The sequence below is a fragment of the Motacilla alba genome, chromosome 1A, assembly GCF_015832195.1.
Source record: "Motacilla alba alba isolate MOTALB_02 chromosome 1A, Motacilla_alba_V1.0_pri, whole genome shotgun sequence".
Taxonomy (NCBI): domain Eukaryota; kingdom Metazoa; phylum Chordata; class Aves; order Passeriformes; family Motacillidae; genus Motacilla; species Motacilla alba.
This window is the reverse complement of record NC_052031.1, coordinates 6,802,500-6,821,386: the sequence shown is the minus strand read 5'-3', so window position 1 is coordinate 6,821,386 and position 18,887 is coordinate 6,802,500. Positions and strand designations below refer to the sequence as shown.

General features: G+C 45.5%; 1 protein-coding gene across 2 annotated transcripts; it reads right to left on the bottom strand.

The window, feature by feature from the left end:
* Positions 1–903: 903 nt before the first annotated feature.
* MCM10 (minichromosome maintenance 10 replication initiation factor) lies at positions 904–18,314 on the bottom strand. Of its 2 annotated transcripts, XM_038154214.1 has the most exons (20): positions 18,278–18,314; positions 17,258–17,308; positions 16,145–16,465; positions 15,236–15,340; positions 14,517–14,651; positions 14,127–14,301; positions 13,252–13,417; positions 12,552–12,719; positions 11,145–11,261; positions 9,918–10,117; positions 8,902–9,002; positions 7,798–7,899; positions 7,582–7,699; positions 7,002–7,230; positions 6,018–6,177; positions 5,232–5,350; positions 3,623–3,736; positions 2,729–2,874; positions 2,475–2,517; positions 904–2,103 (listed from the first exon to the last, which is right to left on the bottom strand). In XM_038154214.1, the coding sequence occupies exons 2-20, from the start codon at positions 17,262–17,264 to the stop codon at positions 2,020–2,022; spliced, it is 2,610 nt and encodes an 869-aa protein (XP_038010142.1). In that variant the 5' UTR covers positions 17,265–17,308; positions 18,278–18,314; the 3' UTR covers positions 904–2,019. The 2 variants fall into 2 exon arrangements, with proteins under 2 accessions (XP_038010142.1, XP_038010141.1); XM_038154213.1 differs by having other exon boundaries at positions 2,009–2,517.
* Between the last annotated feature and the right edge of the window lie 573 nt (positions 18,315–18,887).

The following is an 18,887-nucleotide window of genomic DNA, read 5'->3' as shown; positions in this document are numbered from 1 at the left end:
CTGAGGCAAACATCGGGCTGCTGCAGCTGAGAATCACCCAAAAATCCAGTAACTGCTGCTCCTGCAAGATGTTTGGGCCAAGCCCATTTTGGAGACAGCTTTGGGCAAAGCACCTGCCAGGATCTCCTCCTCTCCTTGCTGTGACCATCCTGACTGATCCCAGCTTCCCTGTTGTTAGAGCCAAGTATTCAGGGATTGGGGTAGTAGTGCAACCTCTGGCACAAGAAAAGCATCTCACAATAGTGAGGCACACAAATTCCAATACATCCATCTCCCCCACTCCTTGTTTACTGCTAGAGCTTAAGCAAAGGAACTGCTTTGGTTTCTTTACCCTATTTTTGCATACAAGCATTGCTTTCACTCCCATGGAGATATGTGTCTTACATATCCCAGTCCTGGGGACATTTATGAAAATAACACATTAAACACTCCTTTGACATTTTAATTTCTGCAGAATCTCCTTTCCTTGGGCCCAAGAGACAGAAACTGGAAAAAGTGTGAAGCTTTCAACATGCTGGCTGAAGGCTGATACCACTGTGGAATTCCATGGTGGTTTTGTGGACTCCAGGTGAGAAACTCCTGTTAAGGCTGAATGAGCAAATTCTGTGAAAGCTGAAGTTACAGATCCCAAACCAGCTCCTTTTGGTGATTCAGCACTGAGCTTGTAAAAAAAAAAAGATGTTGAGGAAGCAGCTCATCTTCCTCAGAGAAATACCATGCAGACCCAGGGAGTGTTTTATTCTGCACTCTATTTATTCTGCATGAGGAATCCACAGGAGATGCTGCCAAGCAATGTCACAGTTACTGATTTTGTCCCCTAGCAGTGACACCCCACTCAGCAAATGGTACAACAGGAGACTGAAATGAATGCCACAGGCCAAGCTGCACCAATAAAAGCACCAGTAAGAGACGAGGGCTGCAGAATGCTGATGTGAATCTGTCCAGTTGCTTCAAGTGAAGTAACTTATTTCTCTTCCAGCCCCTGTGCAATCAAACAAGAGACACTGACAAGACCACTGGGACATATGAGATGTTTAGTGGCCCTTTGATCGAATCACTAAGGTTAGGGGTGGTTTAGGCACTTAAAAATATCCTGTGATCCTACTGGGCATGAGCTAGGGGCAGGAAAAGGCTCAGGTCCAGGAAAAGCTGGTTAAATGCCCCAGGCATCCCTAGAGAGATGTGCTGTCAGAAAAATGCCTGTATGGAGACAGCATTGCTCAGGAGCCACCTCCTGGAGGGAGATTTCATCCTGCTTGGTCTGAGACAGCTACTGCTCCTATTTAATGTACCAGAAAAAGAGTAAAAACTTTTAAATATAATCACATAGCTCTTTAAAACCACTCACAAAGTGGTGCCAGATTTGTTAAAATGTTTTTCAAAGTGGGAGCTACAGGTGTGTAGCCACAAGAGCACTGTAGTGTGGATGGTGCTGGGGGACAGGGAGCTCTGAGTTTCCAACACAAACACTGCTGGCTTGCAGGGCCAAAACCATGGAAGGGTTTTGTAACAGCTAAGCCAAGGAAAAACACAGGACATTGGTTTGACATCTATTTCTCAGGGTTCAGAGTGAGTAATTTTGAAAACAATGGAGAATGCTCTGTGCCTACACCCCTCTCACACCCCTTTTGTCCAAGAGCTGAAGACAGGCTGGCATGAACACATCAGAGTATTAATTTATAAGTGCTTATGGATTCTACAGTCATTGCCATTCATGATGATTTGTGAGATCACTCACAAATAGAATAGTGTGAATAGTGAGATCACTCTTGTGGTGTTAGCTGGAAAGAACAGGCATGACTGTGCCTTTCACATGAAGTCTTATTCAGTCAATTAAAAGAAGATCCAAGTTCAATATCCATGCAGCAGCCTAGTTGACACTTGGCAGATGATCATTTCATCAAAAACTGATTCCCCTACTGATTCATCACTAAAACCTGAATCCTCCTGGCAGTCCAGTATAAATGTGTTTCAGACACAAAAATTCATCCATATGTTATGGAAAAAATCAACTCCAGGTCACTTGAGACTATTGAGAAATTTTGGTTGTTCTTCTCCTCTTGGTAAAAGCGTTTCTCCACCAATCTTCGGACCTTTTTTCTCCTGGAAACACAAACCATGGAGAAAAGAAGTTAAATGTGTGGTAGGCATCTCCCAAACACTTCTCTGGCAGAAATTGTGGTAGGGCTGAATTACCTGACTAAACATTGACAGACCCTGTAGGGACCTTGACATTCTGAATTCTTACAACTTTGTTCAAATGCCATTTCCTCACGGTTAAATAAAACAAAGCTTTGAGAACAGAAAGCAAAAAGTGGAAGTGCACTATAACACAGCCTGCAGGCACCTGTGTGTACCTGACAAAATGCAGAGCTGTTGGCTTTGCTGGGGGCTCGTAGGGGCACAGAACCAAAGAGGGGGACAGAAGCACCACAGGAAGCAGCTGGAGTGCTGAGGTGCTCACTCACACTTACCTTTAGCATCCCATCTCGCTCCCACTTGAAGAGGCCACAGTAACTGAAAGATGAAGATGGCATGTGAGGAGCACTGTGCTGAGTTTGCCACGCAGTGTGAGGGGTGCCTACAGCAGTCACACACCCAGCCCATGCTCCTTGGCACAAGGGCTAACACTGCCCTTTTAGGACATGGTTATGTGACTCACAAGAAGTTACTTGTGAAGGGACAGTACCTAAGTCCCAGTCACTACTTCATGAGGTTCATTTCTTACCTGCAGGGCTTTTTTGGAAGCCTGTCAAGGGAAATAGCTCTGCTTCCACAAGGACATTTGAAAAATCTCTTGATGGCATCATGCCAGAGGTAGTTGTGGTTATCCTGCACACAAGTCTCCAGAGGCTTGAAATAGGTGTAATTACACTGTCAGGGAGGAGAGAGAGAGCAAATGAGACCTGTTCTGGGGACTGGCAACAGCTGAATGTTCAGAGGAAAGCATCCCAGTCGTCTCCCATCCTGAGGAGCCCAGCAGTTGGATCACCACCCCAGGCTGTGTCACTGCTCCTTCTAATGCCATCCTCCCCTTGCCACCACCCTGTGGTCCTGCTCCTAGCACTTCATGGGGCACAAGTCCCTCTGTGCAATCCCAAAACAGATAGGGAAGGTAGCAGGAGGGAAAGTTCAGCAGGGGCTGAAACTTTGGAAGTGGGAGGGATGCTTCCCTTCCTCTCAGTACATTTGGGACAGTCATAAAGCTCCACTCCTCTTCCTGATGGCAAAATCCCTGGAAATGCAGATAGAGGATTCCCACCTCTATCTACTTTAATGTTTTCAAGGATTTTGCTTATTTTTTCATTAAGTATGGGGAACTGAGGGTCCTGGTACAAAGCACTTCATGGAAGAAATGGAGAAATTCAGGACAGCAATACCCACGGAACCAGTGGCATAAGCACTGAGCTGAGATGTTGAGCACAGCACTGAAGCCTTGCCATGTCTCAGTCATCCTGTGCACAGGCTGCTCTCAGCAACAGGCATAAAAAACAAAACATCAATCCCTGCACTGGACCACAGCCAAGAGAGTGACAGATGGGAGCCTGCAGGATAGTCCAGCACCATTTTGTAGGATCCATGTTCCACTCCCCTGCTGGTACCCTGGCTCCCCTTCACTCACTGTTTTACATGTCACAACTCGACATTTCACTGCTTTAATGTTCCTCATCTTCTCTTCCAGTTCTTCCTTTTTCACCAGGGGCTGAAAGTATTTCTCCTGCAGTTCAGCCTCAGCCTGTGGGGCACACAAAATGGGTTGTGAGGGCACAATGATCAGGCCTGCTTGAAGCAGACTGCAGTCTGGGAGCAGAGAAACACAACATCTCTCTTGTTTCAAACAATCCAGTATTGTACCCATGCTGTAGCTGACCAGCACTGACACGAGCCACCTCTGCAACGCACGAGTGGGAAGGTTTAACAACAGCAGGAAGTGCTGAAATGAGCACATACCCACAAAGACAGTGCAGAGAGGTCAGGGAGGCAGATGTAATTAATGGAATGGGTTCTTAGCCAAAATATTACTCCCCAGAAGACCTTAAAACAACTATGACTTCATGCCAAGAAGTGTCCAAGAGCCCTGTGCCATTGGAGGTGCTGTAACCCTGGAGTGTGGGAACCCAGGACATCCCTCTGGGTGCCCTGGATGGCCAGAGCCACTGGCGGGGGGCTCTGAGACCCTGGCATGCAGCCAAAGACACACGTGGGGTTTTGATCTTAGTCGTGGAGCAAATTACCAACTCTGTATGAAGAATTACAAGCCAAACACACAAGTTTAGGTATTGTAGTAGAAGTAGTCACAAAGTGAAAGGAAGGATTTTTGAGTGCTGTACAGGGGGGTTTTAGGCCTTGTACGCAGGGGTCCAAGTTTTGTACATGGGGGTCAGGAGTTCTAAGATGGAGGGATTTGGGTGTGCCCTGTCCTCCTCCTTTCTCCTTCCTAACCTCCATGTCTTTGGTGATGTTGGCACTCACAGATTGGTTTAGAGTAGAAAGTCACTATTCAATATAGATAGTAGGTATTGGGGGAAAGGTATAAACATGTAGTACGTAATGTATGATATAAAAGATGGCACCAGTCCCCTGGGAGGGCAGTGTGCCTTTGTCTGAGCTGCTGAACGGGCCACAGCAGCTCAGGGAAAAGAATCTTTAAGATAACCAACAATAAACAACCTTGAGACCAGACAACAGAGGACTACTGAGTCTTTCTTTGAAGGCACGGGTTGGAGGAGGGACTTTTCCATCTTTCGGGGTCATCCCAATCCGGGGGCGAGACCCCACACTGGGGTAGTGCTCTGCAGAGACCCCAGTGTGAGAAACCCAACCTCTCAGCTCTTCAGGGCACCTGATGGCATTTCACAGCTGGCATGAGCCCCAGATGAAGGTGGCAGCTGGCTTTATGTGGCCAAGATGTCAAGTAAAGAGGAACAAAATAGGCATGTAGCTCATTTGATATTAAGGCAGAGGGATTTCTTTGATTATCCACCAAGAGGAAACTTCAGTGATTCTTCCAAACACAACAAAAAAACTCGTGCCAACTGGCAACATGACCTTACCCTGGCTATGGCAGCAGTGCTGACTTGCAGGCACTGTGCCCAGAGACACCCAGCCCTACTCCTCGGGACAATCTGGAGCCTGTGAGATGTTTGGGTGCCTGCTTCTTGCTGAAATCATGTGGAGTCCAGTCAGCTCCCAGTTCTAAGCCCTAAGTCACAGCTGGATGGAGGCCATACCTCTTTTAGGACATCTGTGTGCTTGGACTTGGCCTGCAGGATTTTCTGGAACTCTTCTGACTCCAGATAGGCCAGCTGCTCACGCCATTTCTTTTGGGCAGGTTCCAGTTCATCCATTCCTAGGGAAATAAAAAGGTTCAGTCCTACAAAACAAGGCTGTGATGGCTAAACTTGCTCACTGCAGGAGATTTTGGAAGTCTCAGGTCTCTCAGGCAGATGTTCATGTCAAACAGCAGCCTTTCATAGTTTGGGAACATGAAAACAAGTTCAAATATGGCTTCAGAAAAAAATAGAAATATTTAAAAAAAATAACATTGCATCTTCTCTCAAAGCACTGTACTAGGAATTTTCACATTGCTCCCAGGAGTGCAAGCAGTGTTCCCTCACTGACTGATGAAGAAACTTTAAAGGGAATTAATCAATTCATCCAAGATCACACAGTAAATCACCAGCAGGCAAACTCAAGTTCCCACAAAAAATTCAGAAACCTTCCCAGGTGGGAGGGTTCTTGTTTTCCCTTGGTGAAGTCAGCCTTGCACTGCAGATGCTCAAGTGCTGGAAGGAAGGGAACAGAGATGAGCACAGGGTGATAGCAGAGATTACATCTCACACTGTCTCCACAGGGGAAGAGATTTTTTTATTCTTTCCAACAAACCCTTGAAGTTCCAAACAGACCTAACTTGGCCTCTTTTTAGCACAGCAATTAAGTCCTTAACCCAGAGCAACTCCTGCTGTCAGTAGGACAGAAGCACATTTTTTTCTGTTCTAGAAGCTAACAGTACATACCATTGTCTGCTTCTGCACCTTGTGGCTGAGCAACATTTTTCTCAACTCTTTCAACAATTTCTAGGACATCCTCAACATCAGTCCGTTTCCTCTTGATGCTGTTTGGGTCAGTTTTAGGAAGGATCTGGCCTTTTGCTCGTAGTCGTCGTATTGCAGCCAGCTGGAAAACAGGAAAGAGCAGGGAAGTGTGGGTGACCTGTCTGGCTCCAGCTCCTGCTTCCAGAAGTAGCAGAGGAAGGCTGTCAGCTGGAAGAGAGAACATCCACTAGCCTGATCGTGGAGCTGGCTAGAGAGAGGCCCAACAAAATTCCCAGCTCTGACATACACCCAACCTTTTGTGATTTCCCAAACGAGAAAATCACCTCTCCACAGTGTTACCAGGCCTGGTGTCTCTGCAGCTGAGCTTTACCTGCTTCACAAATCAGTAAGTTTTTCAGAGAAATCAAATCACTTGAGATTTCCACACAAATTGATAATAATTAGGAACTAATAGAAAACTTATTACAACTGTTCTTTCTTTCTCATACTCCCAGAATGCTAAGACTTCCTCATTCTAGCTGGAAAAGTTTCTTTGACGAACAAATGAACATATTTTTGCCAAAAAAAGATGCAGTCTGTTTTGGCTGGAAAACAAAATTATCCAGACTCATGACACAACACAGCTAAACCAGTTGCTTACCTACCTGTCAAACAGAAAACATCTACAATACACTGCACTAGCAATGCCAGAGTTTAGCACTCCAGGGATTTTCAGCACAAATCCCTTGCCTTAAGAGACTGACTGAAGGCAAGATGGCAGCATGGACTTTGGCACTGACAGCTATCAGGAACCACAGGTATCCTGTGTGCTGGAATATGGGCCAGTGTGATCCCACAAATGAGAAACTTCACTAACACCAGAACTGAGCTGACCAAAGACTCCTCTTCTACCACAAACCACATTTCCCTTAACCTCTGTTTAATAAAGTTCCAAAGAGCTGGTACCTTTTTGGCTTCTGCCAAGCTGTCTAGCTTTGGCCTTGGAGGAGGAGACTTGTCAAAAAAGAGGATATCTTCTCCTTCTGAGAAGCCTGTACCTAGCCTGGGCCTCTGAGGAGTTGACATTTTTGCAGCTTTGGGAAACTCTGCCCCGGGCACTGGGGACTGAAGGGAGGTCTGTCTGGAGGAGGATGGGAGAGCAGGAGTGCTGGCTTTACCTGTGTTCTGGAGAAACCTTGTAAGACAAGAATAATTCATTCAATTAGAGACACAAATCACAGATAAAAAGGTTTAGGAAACAAAAAGGAGGGGATGCAGACCATGATTTTTTACTATTTGGCCTTTAATTGCTAAAAGAAACACACAGCAATTTTGGCATTCAGGAGAAGAAAACAAGACTGGTAAAGGACTCACTGGGTCACTGAAATCAAAAGTGACTTGAAGAAGTCACCAGAAGGAGTGAATGACCAATTGTTTTCAAAGCTAAAATCAGAGAGAGGCACCACACAAAGCTGAGAAGTGAAAACACAGCTATCCTTACAGATACAATAAGAGAACCCTTCCTGTGAAAGCCTGTGTGTCTTACCGCCTCTGAATCTCTTCAGATCGCTTTTTTCTGGCCTCCAGCAATTTCTGTTTCTGTTGCTTGAGCAGTGCTGAAGCAGAGATAGACTGGAAATTTTCCCCTTGCTTCTTTTCAGCATCTGGGAAAAAATAATAAAGCAAAATAAAGAGGCACTTTGTTCAGAAGGAGGTAGAGTGATTTTAGGAGTGGGTCTTCCTTCAGGCAAAAGGACAATACCTGTTTTGGTCCAGTGTTTGCAGAGGTTTCGTGCTCCAAAAGTTGGCTGTGCCAGCAGTTCCCTGAATTCTTCAGAACACTGCATGGGTCTCTTTGCTGCACCTGAGTGAAAGAGGCAGAAATACAACAGATTTGATGCGAGGAAGGGAAGGATGCCTGGCTCTTGAGATGTAAAGTTGTCTAGGTTGGAAGAAACCCTTGCAGGTCAGCTGACCACTTCCTCAAAGCAAGACCAACCTTTATATTATATTTGGTTGCCCAAGAACCTGTCATTTGTCACAGACATTTCTATCCCTTCATCAACCCAATCACTCAGTTCCTCATCAGCCTTGGCTGTCTGTGTTACTCCCACTATTCCCACTTTTAGGATGCTTGACAGTCCTGAAGGCTCCACACTTTACCCCTGGAGAATTGAGAGCAGCTAAAAGCTGTGGACATACACTATGTTGTATGAAATGGAGGCAAGTAACAGATGGAACTGAAAGATGTAAATAAGACTAAGTGGCACCTAGAACACAGTTTGAATAATCTGTCACCTGCTGTCCAAGGAGCATAAAGAGTGTAATATTATATGCTTTACAGAAACAAAACAGAGGCAGAAGACTGATGACATCCCAGGGGCTACAAAAGGAACATGCTTTGACACAAAAGAAGAGCGCTAGAAACAGGGTGGTTTCTCAGGAGGTTGCCTGCATTGCAGACCTGACTGATTTATACTTAGTATTCCTTAGAAGCTTTCAAGGTGGCAGAAGTAATTTATTTTAATCAAATAAAACAAATCCTCTGGTTCAAAGTTCTTAAAACTTCCAATTCCCATTAATCTGGCAAAGATCTTCTGTCACTGTCCAAAGACAGAACAGGAGACTTAATTGGGGGGCACTGATGAAAAAAAGATGCTTGAAGCCACACAGTTGCTTATTACATTTGCCTTGAAACTGTGATCTCAAGAGGGAAGAGGAGTTTTGACCAACTGAGGAAGCAAACGACCCCTTCTGCAGCAAACTGACTGCCAGGTTCAGTTAGTGACTAAAGGCCCTGGGACACATCTACACATCAAGCTAGAAATATCTAAAGAGTGAAGAGACTATTTGAGTAATTTGGTACCAATTTTCTGTCTGGTTTCCTGGACAATTGCATCAGATCCTTTCACGACCAGGTTGGAGAGAGTGGTTTGAATCTTCCTTTTTGGCACGGCAGCTGCTGCACTAGAAAGAGGAAACAAATCCAGAATATCAGAGTTTTCCCATGCTTAGAACAAGGACAGAAGCCTGAATACTAGCCCAGTGCTACAACAAAACTCCAGCCACCCTAAAGGGCCAGCTGTCTGTTTTTTGGAAGGATGTGAATCTAAATCCAAATTTCAGCATAATGTTTAGGATCTCCCATTTCTGCCTTTGTTAAGATATGTATTTCCTATGCCTTACAGGAAAACCAAACATAGATCAAAGCTTTGCGTTGCTCACAGGTTGTTCCAGGGATGGAAAGGAGTTTGGAATTGCTTCATTACTGTGGAGTCACACCAGGTATCAGAGGGCAGTGGTAAGGGAATAAAAGCTGTGTCCAAGCACAGGGCTGGATCCAGCTGTGACTCATCTTTCCACAGCTGTCTTCATGGGATTTGGATCTAGGACCCTATGAGATGCATACTGATCTTGGTCAGTCCCATTCCCTCATTAACCCAGAGTGACACTGTATTATTTCAGCCAAGGAAGACATGAGGAAATACAGAAAACACTGACTCTGGGATTAAATGCAGTAAGCCTTAAGAAAATACAGTTACAATCCCAGAGACTCGAATGCTTGGGATCCCATGATGTCAAAGTCCATTAATCTACTGAAACACAAAGCTGCCTGGCTTCACACCACAGTATTAATGTAAGGCAAAAACAACCCTTACCACATCTTAGTACCAACTTAAAATTTTCCTGTCAAACAGCAGCTCTGTTACCATGTGGCCAGTAGGATTATGCCAAGTGTGGGGCTTTATTCCTATCTGGTGAATGTAGTAAAGGCAAAGGCATTCTCTAAATGAATAAACTCCCTTAGACATGGATCAGGCTCCCTTGTATATGTGAGGGAAATTCTGTTCAAAAGCAAGGGAGATAAATGGTTTATCTTACACTGAGGCTGCGTATGCTGCTGAAGAGACTCCTCCATAGTAAAACCCATCCTGACACAGCCTCTCCTTCAAAGTGGGATTTTTCCGACCAGCTTTTTTGGGAATGCGGCCACCAGAAAAGGTGGACTGCAGATCTGCCCGCTTCGAGCTGAGCTTCTTGTACTGGGACTGGATGTGATACTGACAGTATTCACAGTCATTCTGAAAAGAAACAGGAAGAGCCTGTTACAGAACACCAGCAATTCCAATTCCCTTCATTCCTCTCACCCACATGCATCCTTGTGTGGCTAAAATGAAGTAACACCTTTACTGTGGTACTCCAGCATTTGAACAACTAAGCAAAAATATGCCACACTTGAGCAACAAAAAACAAAGCTAAAATTGCCTATACTAATCACTAGAAATAACCCTGTGCATCTAGGAAATTAAAGGCCATTCCTTGAAATCAACTAATTTCCCACCTCTTGCCCAGATTCTGTATTCTTGACTCAGTTTTATGTACTGTCTGCACAGCCTCCTCCTAGAGTGGGTCTGCAATCACAGACTTGACTGGCTACAAATACCTTCTGTATTTGTATTCTTCCCACACTTCCAGCTCCTCCCCAGTTCTTCATTCCTTCATTTTTTCTCCTCCTTCTGATACCCTACTATCTTCAACCCTTCTGACTCAGGCAAGGCTCCTTTCAGGCATCACAGCATCACCACAGCCACGAAGTAACATAATCCACAAGTCCTTTAAACTAGTACAAGTCAGTAATGTCCTAAAAGAAGGATCCCCAAACTTTTTTCTCTCATTTCCAGTGCCCACATTCAGGTGTAAGTATCCTAACAGCTTTCAGGTATGCTGGACAAGGGAGATTACTGAGTTAAAATCATTCAAAAAAATGGCCATTTCCCCCAAAAATCTTGTGTTGTTTTTCTCTGGATGAGTTCTCTAGTGCAGTACATGGAAGCTTGCCCTGGAACAAAGGAGAGTGAAAGGGTGTGGCATCATGGGTCAATACCATCTCCTTTCACTGCAGCACCAACCTTGCATTTAGGGAAATCCCCTGCACAGTGACAGCACAAAAACAGCTTCTCTGGGTTTCATTTCTCACTTTCTCCACACACTATAGTTAGTTGCAAGTCAAGAACCAGAAACAAGTAAAAAAGTCAGAGTATCAGTACAAAATCAGCAGCCAGATTTTCACCAAAAGCTTAGGAATGCCCTGACTACTGAGATACAGACCAGGTTCACAATCTGTGCACAAGGATCACCATTCTTCTTCCTGGCTTTGCAGGTGCCCATATCCAGAGCTTCTCCCATGAGGAGGATCTTCTGGGGATGGTCAACGGACAGACACACCTAGACAGAAATCAGAACACTCCTGGATAGGCCTCTTTCTAGATGTCACTGGTTTGTCTCTGATCTGGCTCAGTACCTCTGGCACTAACAATGTAGTCTTAAAATGCAGGCCTAGCTTAAGAAAGACACTTGAAAGACATTTGAGTTCTATGCTGAGAGCCTCAGGAAACCAAAAAAACCTAAGGCGGTTCTAATTGTGCTGTAAATGGTCCTGTACAGCTGCTTGGCTCTGATACCATCATGACCCCCCACATCCAGCAAGGGATGGGAGGAAGAGCTGTACCAAGGCTCTCTGTCCTTCTCCAAATGTCTTGGTCCAATCAAAACTGAGTCCTGTGCAAGAAGAGCATCTGCTTCACACCACCAAACACACCAGAGACTGTGTCTGTAGCCAAGGGACATTTTCAGAAGTCAGTTTTTATGTAGTAATAAATGGGACCATTTTAGCTGGGAAGAGCCATTCTTGACAGTTGAATGCAGCCCTCCTATTAAATCTGGCGTGCCTTTCTGCTCACCAACGGGACTATCTACTGCTTATTCATGCTAATTTAAGCAATTATGTAGCTTAAAAGACAATTAATGAGAGCCTTAATTTTTCTATTTGGAGAATTTAACATGCAGAACACTACATGATCAGCCACTAGACTGAAATTCCCCTTGACAGAAGTAACTGGAAACAGGTTCCATTCCAGTGCAATTAAAATGATATTAATTTATTAGCAAAATGAAGCCATCTTAAATGTTCTGCGTGTTCTGTATTTATAAATAATCGATTAAACAAGTGAACTACTATGCATCAGCTGACATATATTTAAATAATACATTGTTTGTTTAATAAATCAAATATTGCTGCCTCTCTGTTGTGATTTTGGAACCAGAAACATTTTGAAATCATATCTCATGCTTGAATTAGAAGAGAGAAAATGTGCTTCTCCACCTTTTTCAGCTTTGAGAGACCTCTAGGCTGAAATAGGTGTTACACTGAAGTAGCTGAATAAGCTGAAATGAAAATACACTCTCTATATTTGTGGAAGAGCCAACTGCTACCAAGAGCAGATTAAAAACTGGAATAAATTCTAGGTTTAAATGCTTAATAGGACTTCTTGAAGTTCAGTCTCCCAGGAGGCCAAGAGCAGATATATATCATGCAACTACCTGAATGCAATTCAAATTGTTGGGCAGACTGCTGCAGTTTCAACCTGAAGATGTGCTATCAAGTGACATCTCAGCCAAATATGGAAAGGTTCAGCTATAGGTTTTTATTTACAGTTGAATCAAAAATCCTCTCACCTCGTCTGAACCTTCTTTAGGTTTCATGGGGTTGGCATTGAGCAGGCCAATGACAGTGCCTTGGTCAGTCTTCCAGTGCTCCTTGTGGACTTCACCAAACAGGAAGAGCGAGACACACTCATTGAGGTCCCGCAGGTCGTTCAGCCGCCAGATGCTGAAGGTCCTGCCCTGGAACAGACATTCCATTTCCTTTCAGCTTTGCTGCAGACACACTGACTGCATCCCCACTGGCTGCTGCTATTAAAGAGCTATTCTGACTTTCCCCCTCCCAAGGTTTTCATGATTTAGAAAAGCACAATTTGTAACCTCAGTAGAGCTTACATACAGTACCTCCAGCTTGCCAGTTCTGGGGTTCCTAAACCCCAGTTCTGGGGTTCCTAAAGGCCAAAATAGCAAATAATTCTGCTACCACCAACCTTTCTGATATCAAAGCTGGGCAGCACACTTGTTTGTTGAATAAAGAGGTTTTTACCACACTGAACACACAAAACCATGGCATATCCAGATCTATTTCATCAATGACTTTCTTTAAGACACATACAATACTGGATGAAACCAGACAAGCCAAGATCTTTTTTACAGAAGTTTTCCACTAACTACATGAAGTCGGCCGATTAAGTTGAAGATCTAGGGAAGTTTCTCAAGAAAGACCATCAGCATTTCACTTGAACTGAGCAAGGGATACAATGAAGTTACTTACATTATTTGCACTCTGAGGAGTGACCTTCCTCACTATGACTCCAAATGTTACCCAGTCTATTTCCTCCAGATTTTCAGTAGCAAGTTTGTTCTTCAGCTGAGACAGTCGGATGAGCTTCCTGTTAGCCATTTTCCTGTCCATTTCGGCCGAAGACACCCGGGGTTTTCTAGATCCAGTGAAAGCAGGTAAAAAACAACACATCCATGAGCACAAATGGACAATGAAAACCAACCAGCACTTCCCTGGGGAGACTACATCTTGCTGCAAAACACCTCTGTGCCTTGCTTCACTCTGAGGTCCCTTGAAATAAAACCCCCCATATCAGAAAGCCACTGATGACACTGGTTTTTGTCCAAATAGCTGCACTGCAACTCAGCCCCAAGCCTCCATTAATTAACTCTGCTCCTTTCAGACTAACCAAGAATGGCTGACTGAGCTGGGAATACAGCTCAGGTTTTGCTGAGGACACCATGAGGATTCAGAGTCCTCTTGTGGCCACACTGAGTATAAGGATGGTGAGTGGCTCTTGAGGCTTCTGTGTGCAGCCAAACCTGGCTCAACTGGAGCTCAGCTGAGCTTTGCACATGGCCACTGCTTCCCTGCTCTGCCACTGAGGATATCCCAGGGAGGGCAGTGCTAATGAAATTAGTACTTTTCTGTTAGAAAAGAGCAGAGGTGAAAACAGAAACATGGTACTAAGCCAAAAGTCAATGTTACATGATTACTGATCAACCAGCCAGTGCTGTGGCTTTCTGTTACATCTCTTCATGACAAGTGACTAATCTGACACAGTTAAACCACGTATATGCATTGTGTTTTCTTTGCCTTTACTGGAGGGGATGGCCTCAGACAGGGCTCGGAGCTGGGCTGCTGACCTTAGTCTCAGTCCTGAGAAGGTTTCCACAGACACTGGCTGCGTGGTTGCACTGGAGCATGCAGGCACGTGAGGAGTCTTCTCTCTGGTCACCTTACTGGGTGTGTTCCCTACGGCAGACTTGAGAGGCTGGAACGCCAGACTGAGGACTTGCTGTGGAGGAGGAATCTTGTTCTCTTGAGCAGAAGAAAAAAGGCATAGTTCCCATTAAAAAGAATACAATAATTAACCCAATAATGAATAATTAATTAACAAGCTCTCTGTGACCAGATCACCCCTGGGGCACTGAGTAGTGTAACACTGTCCTGGATGTGTCCATGCCACTGCTGGGAACTATAGGCTTGTGACAGAAGCTCAGTGTCTTTAGGAAAAGGTAGACTGGCAATGGTACCTGCTGAGGATGCTTTTGATTTCTGCGTTCCTTTTTTGGCTGGTGGTAAAGAATTACCCAGCTGGGCTGAGAAGCATGGCGACTCTTGCAGCTTCTGAACTTTCCTTTCCTTTAAGGGTGGACAAGGAGATTTACCTGGCCAACAGAATAAAAAAAACTATGAGACCTCGGGATCTGGACTCAGACTCTAAGCACTGCTCCAAACGGTGTAATTCCTGAATAACAAGCCCAAGTCAGTGCCCCACGTGGAAACCTTTCACCAAGTTGTCAGCTGAAATGCAACAGCTGAAAAAGCACCAAAGACTCTTCCCCATGACAACTTAAGACTTTGGATGTCACTGCAACCTCAAAGCTGCGGAAAGCAGAAACATTCCCTGTTTTGTAATCTTTCCATGAAGTTTCATTACCACATCCAGCACCCTATAGGAACAAACATAGCTGCATATATGGGTGTACCAACATCTGCCAGTAAGAACAGACACCTCCAGGAGAGTCTGGAGCACTTCGTCATGAAACCTGTCCAATGTAGAATTAACCCATGATGCAGAGACCAAAACTGATTTCACCTGTAGCTGTGAGAAACAACCTGTGTGGGAACACATCAGGCCACAATTCCTCCTTGCTACTTAGTGCCTGCTTCAGGATTATTTTAAGTCCTGCCTATAAAACTCACATTGGTAAGCCAATAAATCATAAATCCATTTAATTAGTTTCATTACCAGGAGTTTTCTTCTCGGGGCCTGAACTGGATTGCTGCCCAAGAGCAGTCTTCTGCAACTGCTCCTGTAACGTCTTCATCTGTTCCTGCAATTTTCTCAGCTCAGCTAGGAAAGAAGTGAGAAGAAAAAGGATAATAATGAAGACAGCACGAAGCCATTGCACACAGGGATTTATGAGATTCCTGCAAGTCTGGCAGTTTTACTGCATCATGGAAACTTAAATGAAGACTTGAGTCATAATGCAGATTTACTTGATTCCAGATAGCTCATAGTGAAGGCAAACTTTTCCATACAGCCTGGAGTTGAGCCCTCTTATAAAAACATTTTACTTAATTGTGGTAAATGTTGAATAAAACTTTTCCTTCCCATGTTGAATAAAACTTTTCTGATCACCATAAGACAATTTAAATGGCTGACGATTGCACTCCTTAGCATAAAGAAGTACTTCCTTATATAATCAAATATACAGCCTGGACACAGGAAAGCTGTGGCCAGCTATGCTTCCACAATGACTTCCACACTGGTAGGGCAGATCCTCCTGTCAATAATCCTGAGGGGGAAGGGACTGGTGTGCTGGTGAAAGATGCCAGGATGGTATCTGATGCCCTGAAGGCTGAGGGCCCAACATTGCTCTTTGTCAGACAAGGCACAGGTACACAGGCAACCTTCCCTATGCTACTCAGCACAGCTCTCTTAGTCTCCCTGGCTTACTTAGGTCCTCTGTCTTTCTTTTGGGAAAACAGGTTTGGTGAGTTTGGCCACTGGATGCTAAAAACTGAATTTAAAAACTTTCACAGGCCTTTCAGTATTTCCTCTCCAGCCATCATCAAGAGGGGGCAGGCCATACCTCCTGCTCTCTAGAGACAGAATATATCAAACAAAACAGATCAAAGATGCTGTTGCAGAAACCTTGCAGTTCTTCATTGGTTTTCTCCTTTGCCTGACTGGGAGCTGAAGTGGGGACAGCTTTCTCTGCCTCCTCCTCTTCCAGCAGGTCATCTACATCTCCAAACAGGGTAGCCAAGTTCTCCTTCTGCTCATCAATCGTGCTGTCCTCAGCATCAACCTCCTCAGTGTAGGATGCATCATCTTCTGCATCAAAGAGCTCATCGTACTCATCTGGTTCTGCATCTTCATCCTCAGGAGCATCTTCCTCCTCAGGAGAATTCCTCTCCTCAGGTGCTTCGTTTTCTTCCAGAAGAGAAGCCAACAGATCCAAGTCATCATCAGCTAAGGCAAAAATCAGACTCAGAGTTATTTCTGTCAAGTTAAAGAAAAGCTGCTAAGGAATAAACATCCAAGACACCTTGATTACAAGCTAATGACAACTGAAACTAAATCAGAGCAGCAAGGAGCATTTAAAAAAATACATTTCAGGTTTAACTAAAGGCATCTAGAGCAGCTTCTGGCTGTGAGGCCAGATGGAAATGTAGTTGCAGATGCTCTCAGCTCGTGGCACAGGCTGGCAAGTCAGCAGAAAACTTGCCAGCTGCTCAGCACTGGCTTTTCCTCCTATGCAGTTCCTTGAACGGCAGCTGCTGTTACACAGAAAAGCCTGGAACCTGCAAACATGCAGCCAACAGAGACACTGGTGTGGCTTTTGCCAATGGAAGGGGAAGAGGAATGTGCAAGCCAGGCAACAAAGCATCTCATTGGATACAGTTTGCTCCTGGAAAAACACAGAGAACAAAGAAATAGGGACAAAAATGGAGAAGAGAGAAGTGCAGAGAGAATGGGACAGACAGAGCAAAAATGAAAATGTGAGCAAACCAAGAAACTGATTTAGCCTTTGCTGCTGAGGAAAACACCAAACCAGGGAGGGCAGGCACAGAGCAGCCTCACAGGAAAGTGACAAGAAGGAAAGCAAGAGGCAACCTCAGAGGACTCGGCAAATAAATTCAGAGGAGTGTAAATTCCTTTGCTAAAAGCCTCACCAGGTTTTCTGAACACTTGAACTTGTTAGCTGACAGGCTGATAAGAAGAAAAGTTTCCCACTGAAAGGAAGAGAATTTTCTCCCTTACCGTCCATAGTTTCACCAGGATTTCTTCAAGAGCCACTCAAGGCAAAATATTCTGTTATGGGGAGAACAAAAGTGATACTGTTAAAGCACATATACCTTATCTAGAAATATATATTGTGTTCAGGCTCCTTATTTGACAATTTGCAATCTACCAGCTTGGTTTTGTTTACATCCACAGATGAGAACTCCACTCAATTTAAAACCCTCACATCCATTTTCTACATCAAAACTCTGACCCATGCTAAACCTGCTGCAGTGTAAGGACACTCCTTTTATAAAAAAAAAAGCCCATGACAGACACAGAATTTAAGAAATGCTTACCACGTTCTCATATTAATAACCATTTCCCCCTCACCTGATTACACTGAGTACACCATAATCACAACTAGCATTTAACTAGTTATTAAAGTCTAACAGTTGTTATTCTGAAAAATGTACATTCTGCGATTCTCACAGCTTCTCCATAGGTCCGTGAAAAAAAAATCAGCACGGCCGGACATGAATAGGCCAGGGAAGCCTGGATAACAAAGATGGGATATCCACTGAGGCCAAATGAGTCACAAACTCGAAACTGTGCTTACAGACCTTCCTGCTGCACAATATTTTGTTTCGCCCGCTTTTGATAGTTTTCTCATGCTCCAAAATATTCATTTTCAGCAACACTGTTTAACTCGCACGAGCAGGGAAGGCCAGTGACCACCGCGGACCCCGCGCTTTTCCCCTCACGGTTCCGTCTCCCCTCGGCCGCCTCCCTCACCCAGCAGAACCACGACTTCCTGCAGGGCTCCCTGCCCCACGGCTCCCCGACCCTCCGAGCCGCGGGATGGCTCCGGGATGGCTCCGTGTGCCCCGGGGTGGCTCCGTATGCCCCCGGGATCGCTCCGTGTGCCCCCAGGATCGCTCCGTGTGCCCCCGGGGTGGCTCCGTGTGCCCCCGGGATCGCTCCGTGTGCCCCCGGGGTGGCTCCGTGTGCCCCCGGGGTGGCTCCGTGTCCCCGCTCCCCCCCGCTCCCCTCACACACCCCGCTCACCGCCGCGCGCGCCGCCAGTACCCGCCAGAATTCGGACCGGCCCCGCCCCTTCCCGCGCATGCGCGCACGCACCATCTTTAGCGCCGGCCGGCGCCATCTCGGCTGTGGGCGGGCGGAGGGGAAGGGGCGGGCGCCTGCTGAGGGAGGGGTTGGCGGCCTGGGGATCACAGAATCTATGGGATTGGGAAAATGCTATCGCGTCCAACCTATAACAGATCACCACCTGTCAGCTAGATCACGGCACTGACTGCCACGTCTGGACTTTCCTTAAACATCTGCAGGGACGGTCACTCCAATGTGGAACCATCCTTTCCACAGGTGAAGATAAAAACCTCCCCTGGTGCAGCTTGAGGCCACGTTCTCTCATCCTGTTACCTGGGAGAGGAGCCCGACACCCACCTGGCTATACCCTCCTGTCAGGGAGTTGTAGAGAGTGAAAAGGTGCCCCCTGAGCCTCCTTTTCTCCAGGCTGAGCCCCCTCAGCTCCCTCAGCTGCTCCTCTTCTGGCTTGCACTCCAGCTCCATTGCCCTTCTCTGGACACTCTCCAGCACCTCAATGCCCTTCCTGAGCTGAGGGGCCAGAACTGGGCACAGGATTCAA

Excerpts from the sequence above, each read along its gene's own strand:
- MCM10 (XM_038154213.1), bottom strand. Across the intron at positions 7,700-7,797 it reads CAAACACTGGACCAAAACAG|ATGCTGAAAAGAAGCAAGGG; the intron begins GTATTGTCCTTT and ends ATTTTTTCCCAG. Across the intron at positions 6,178-7,001 it reads GCTTGGCAGAAGCCAAAAAG|CTGGCTGCAATACGACGACT; the intron begins GTACCAGCTCTT and ends CCTGTTTTCCAG.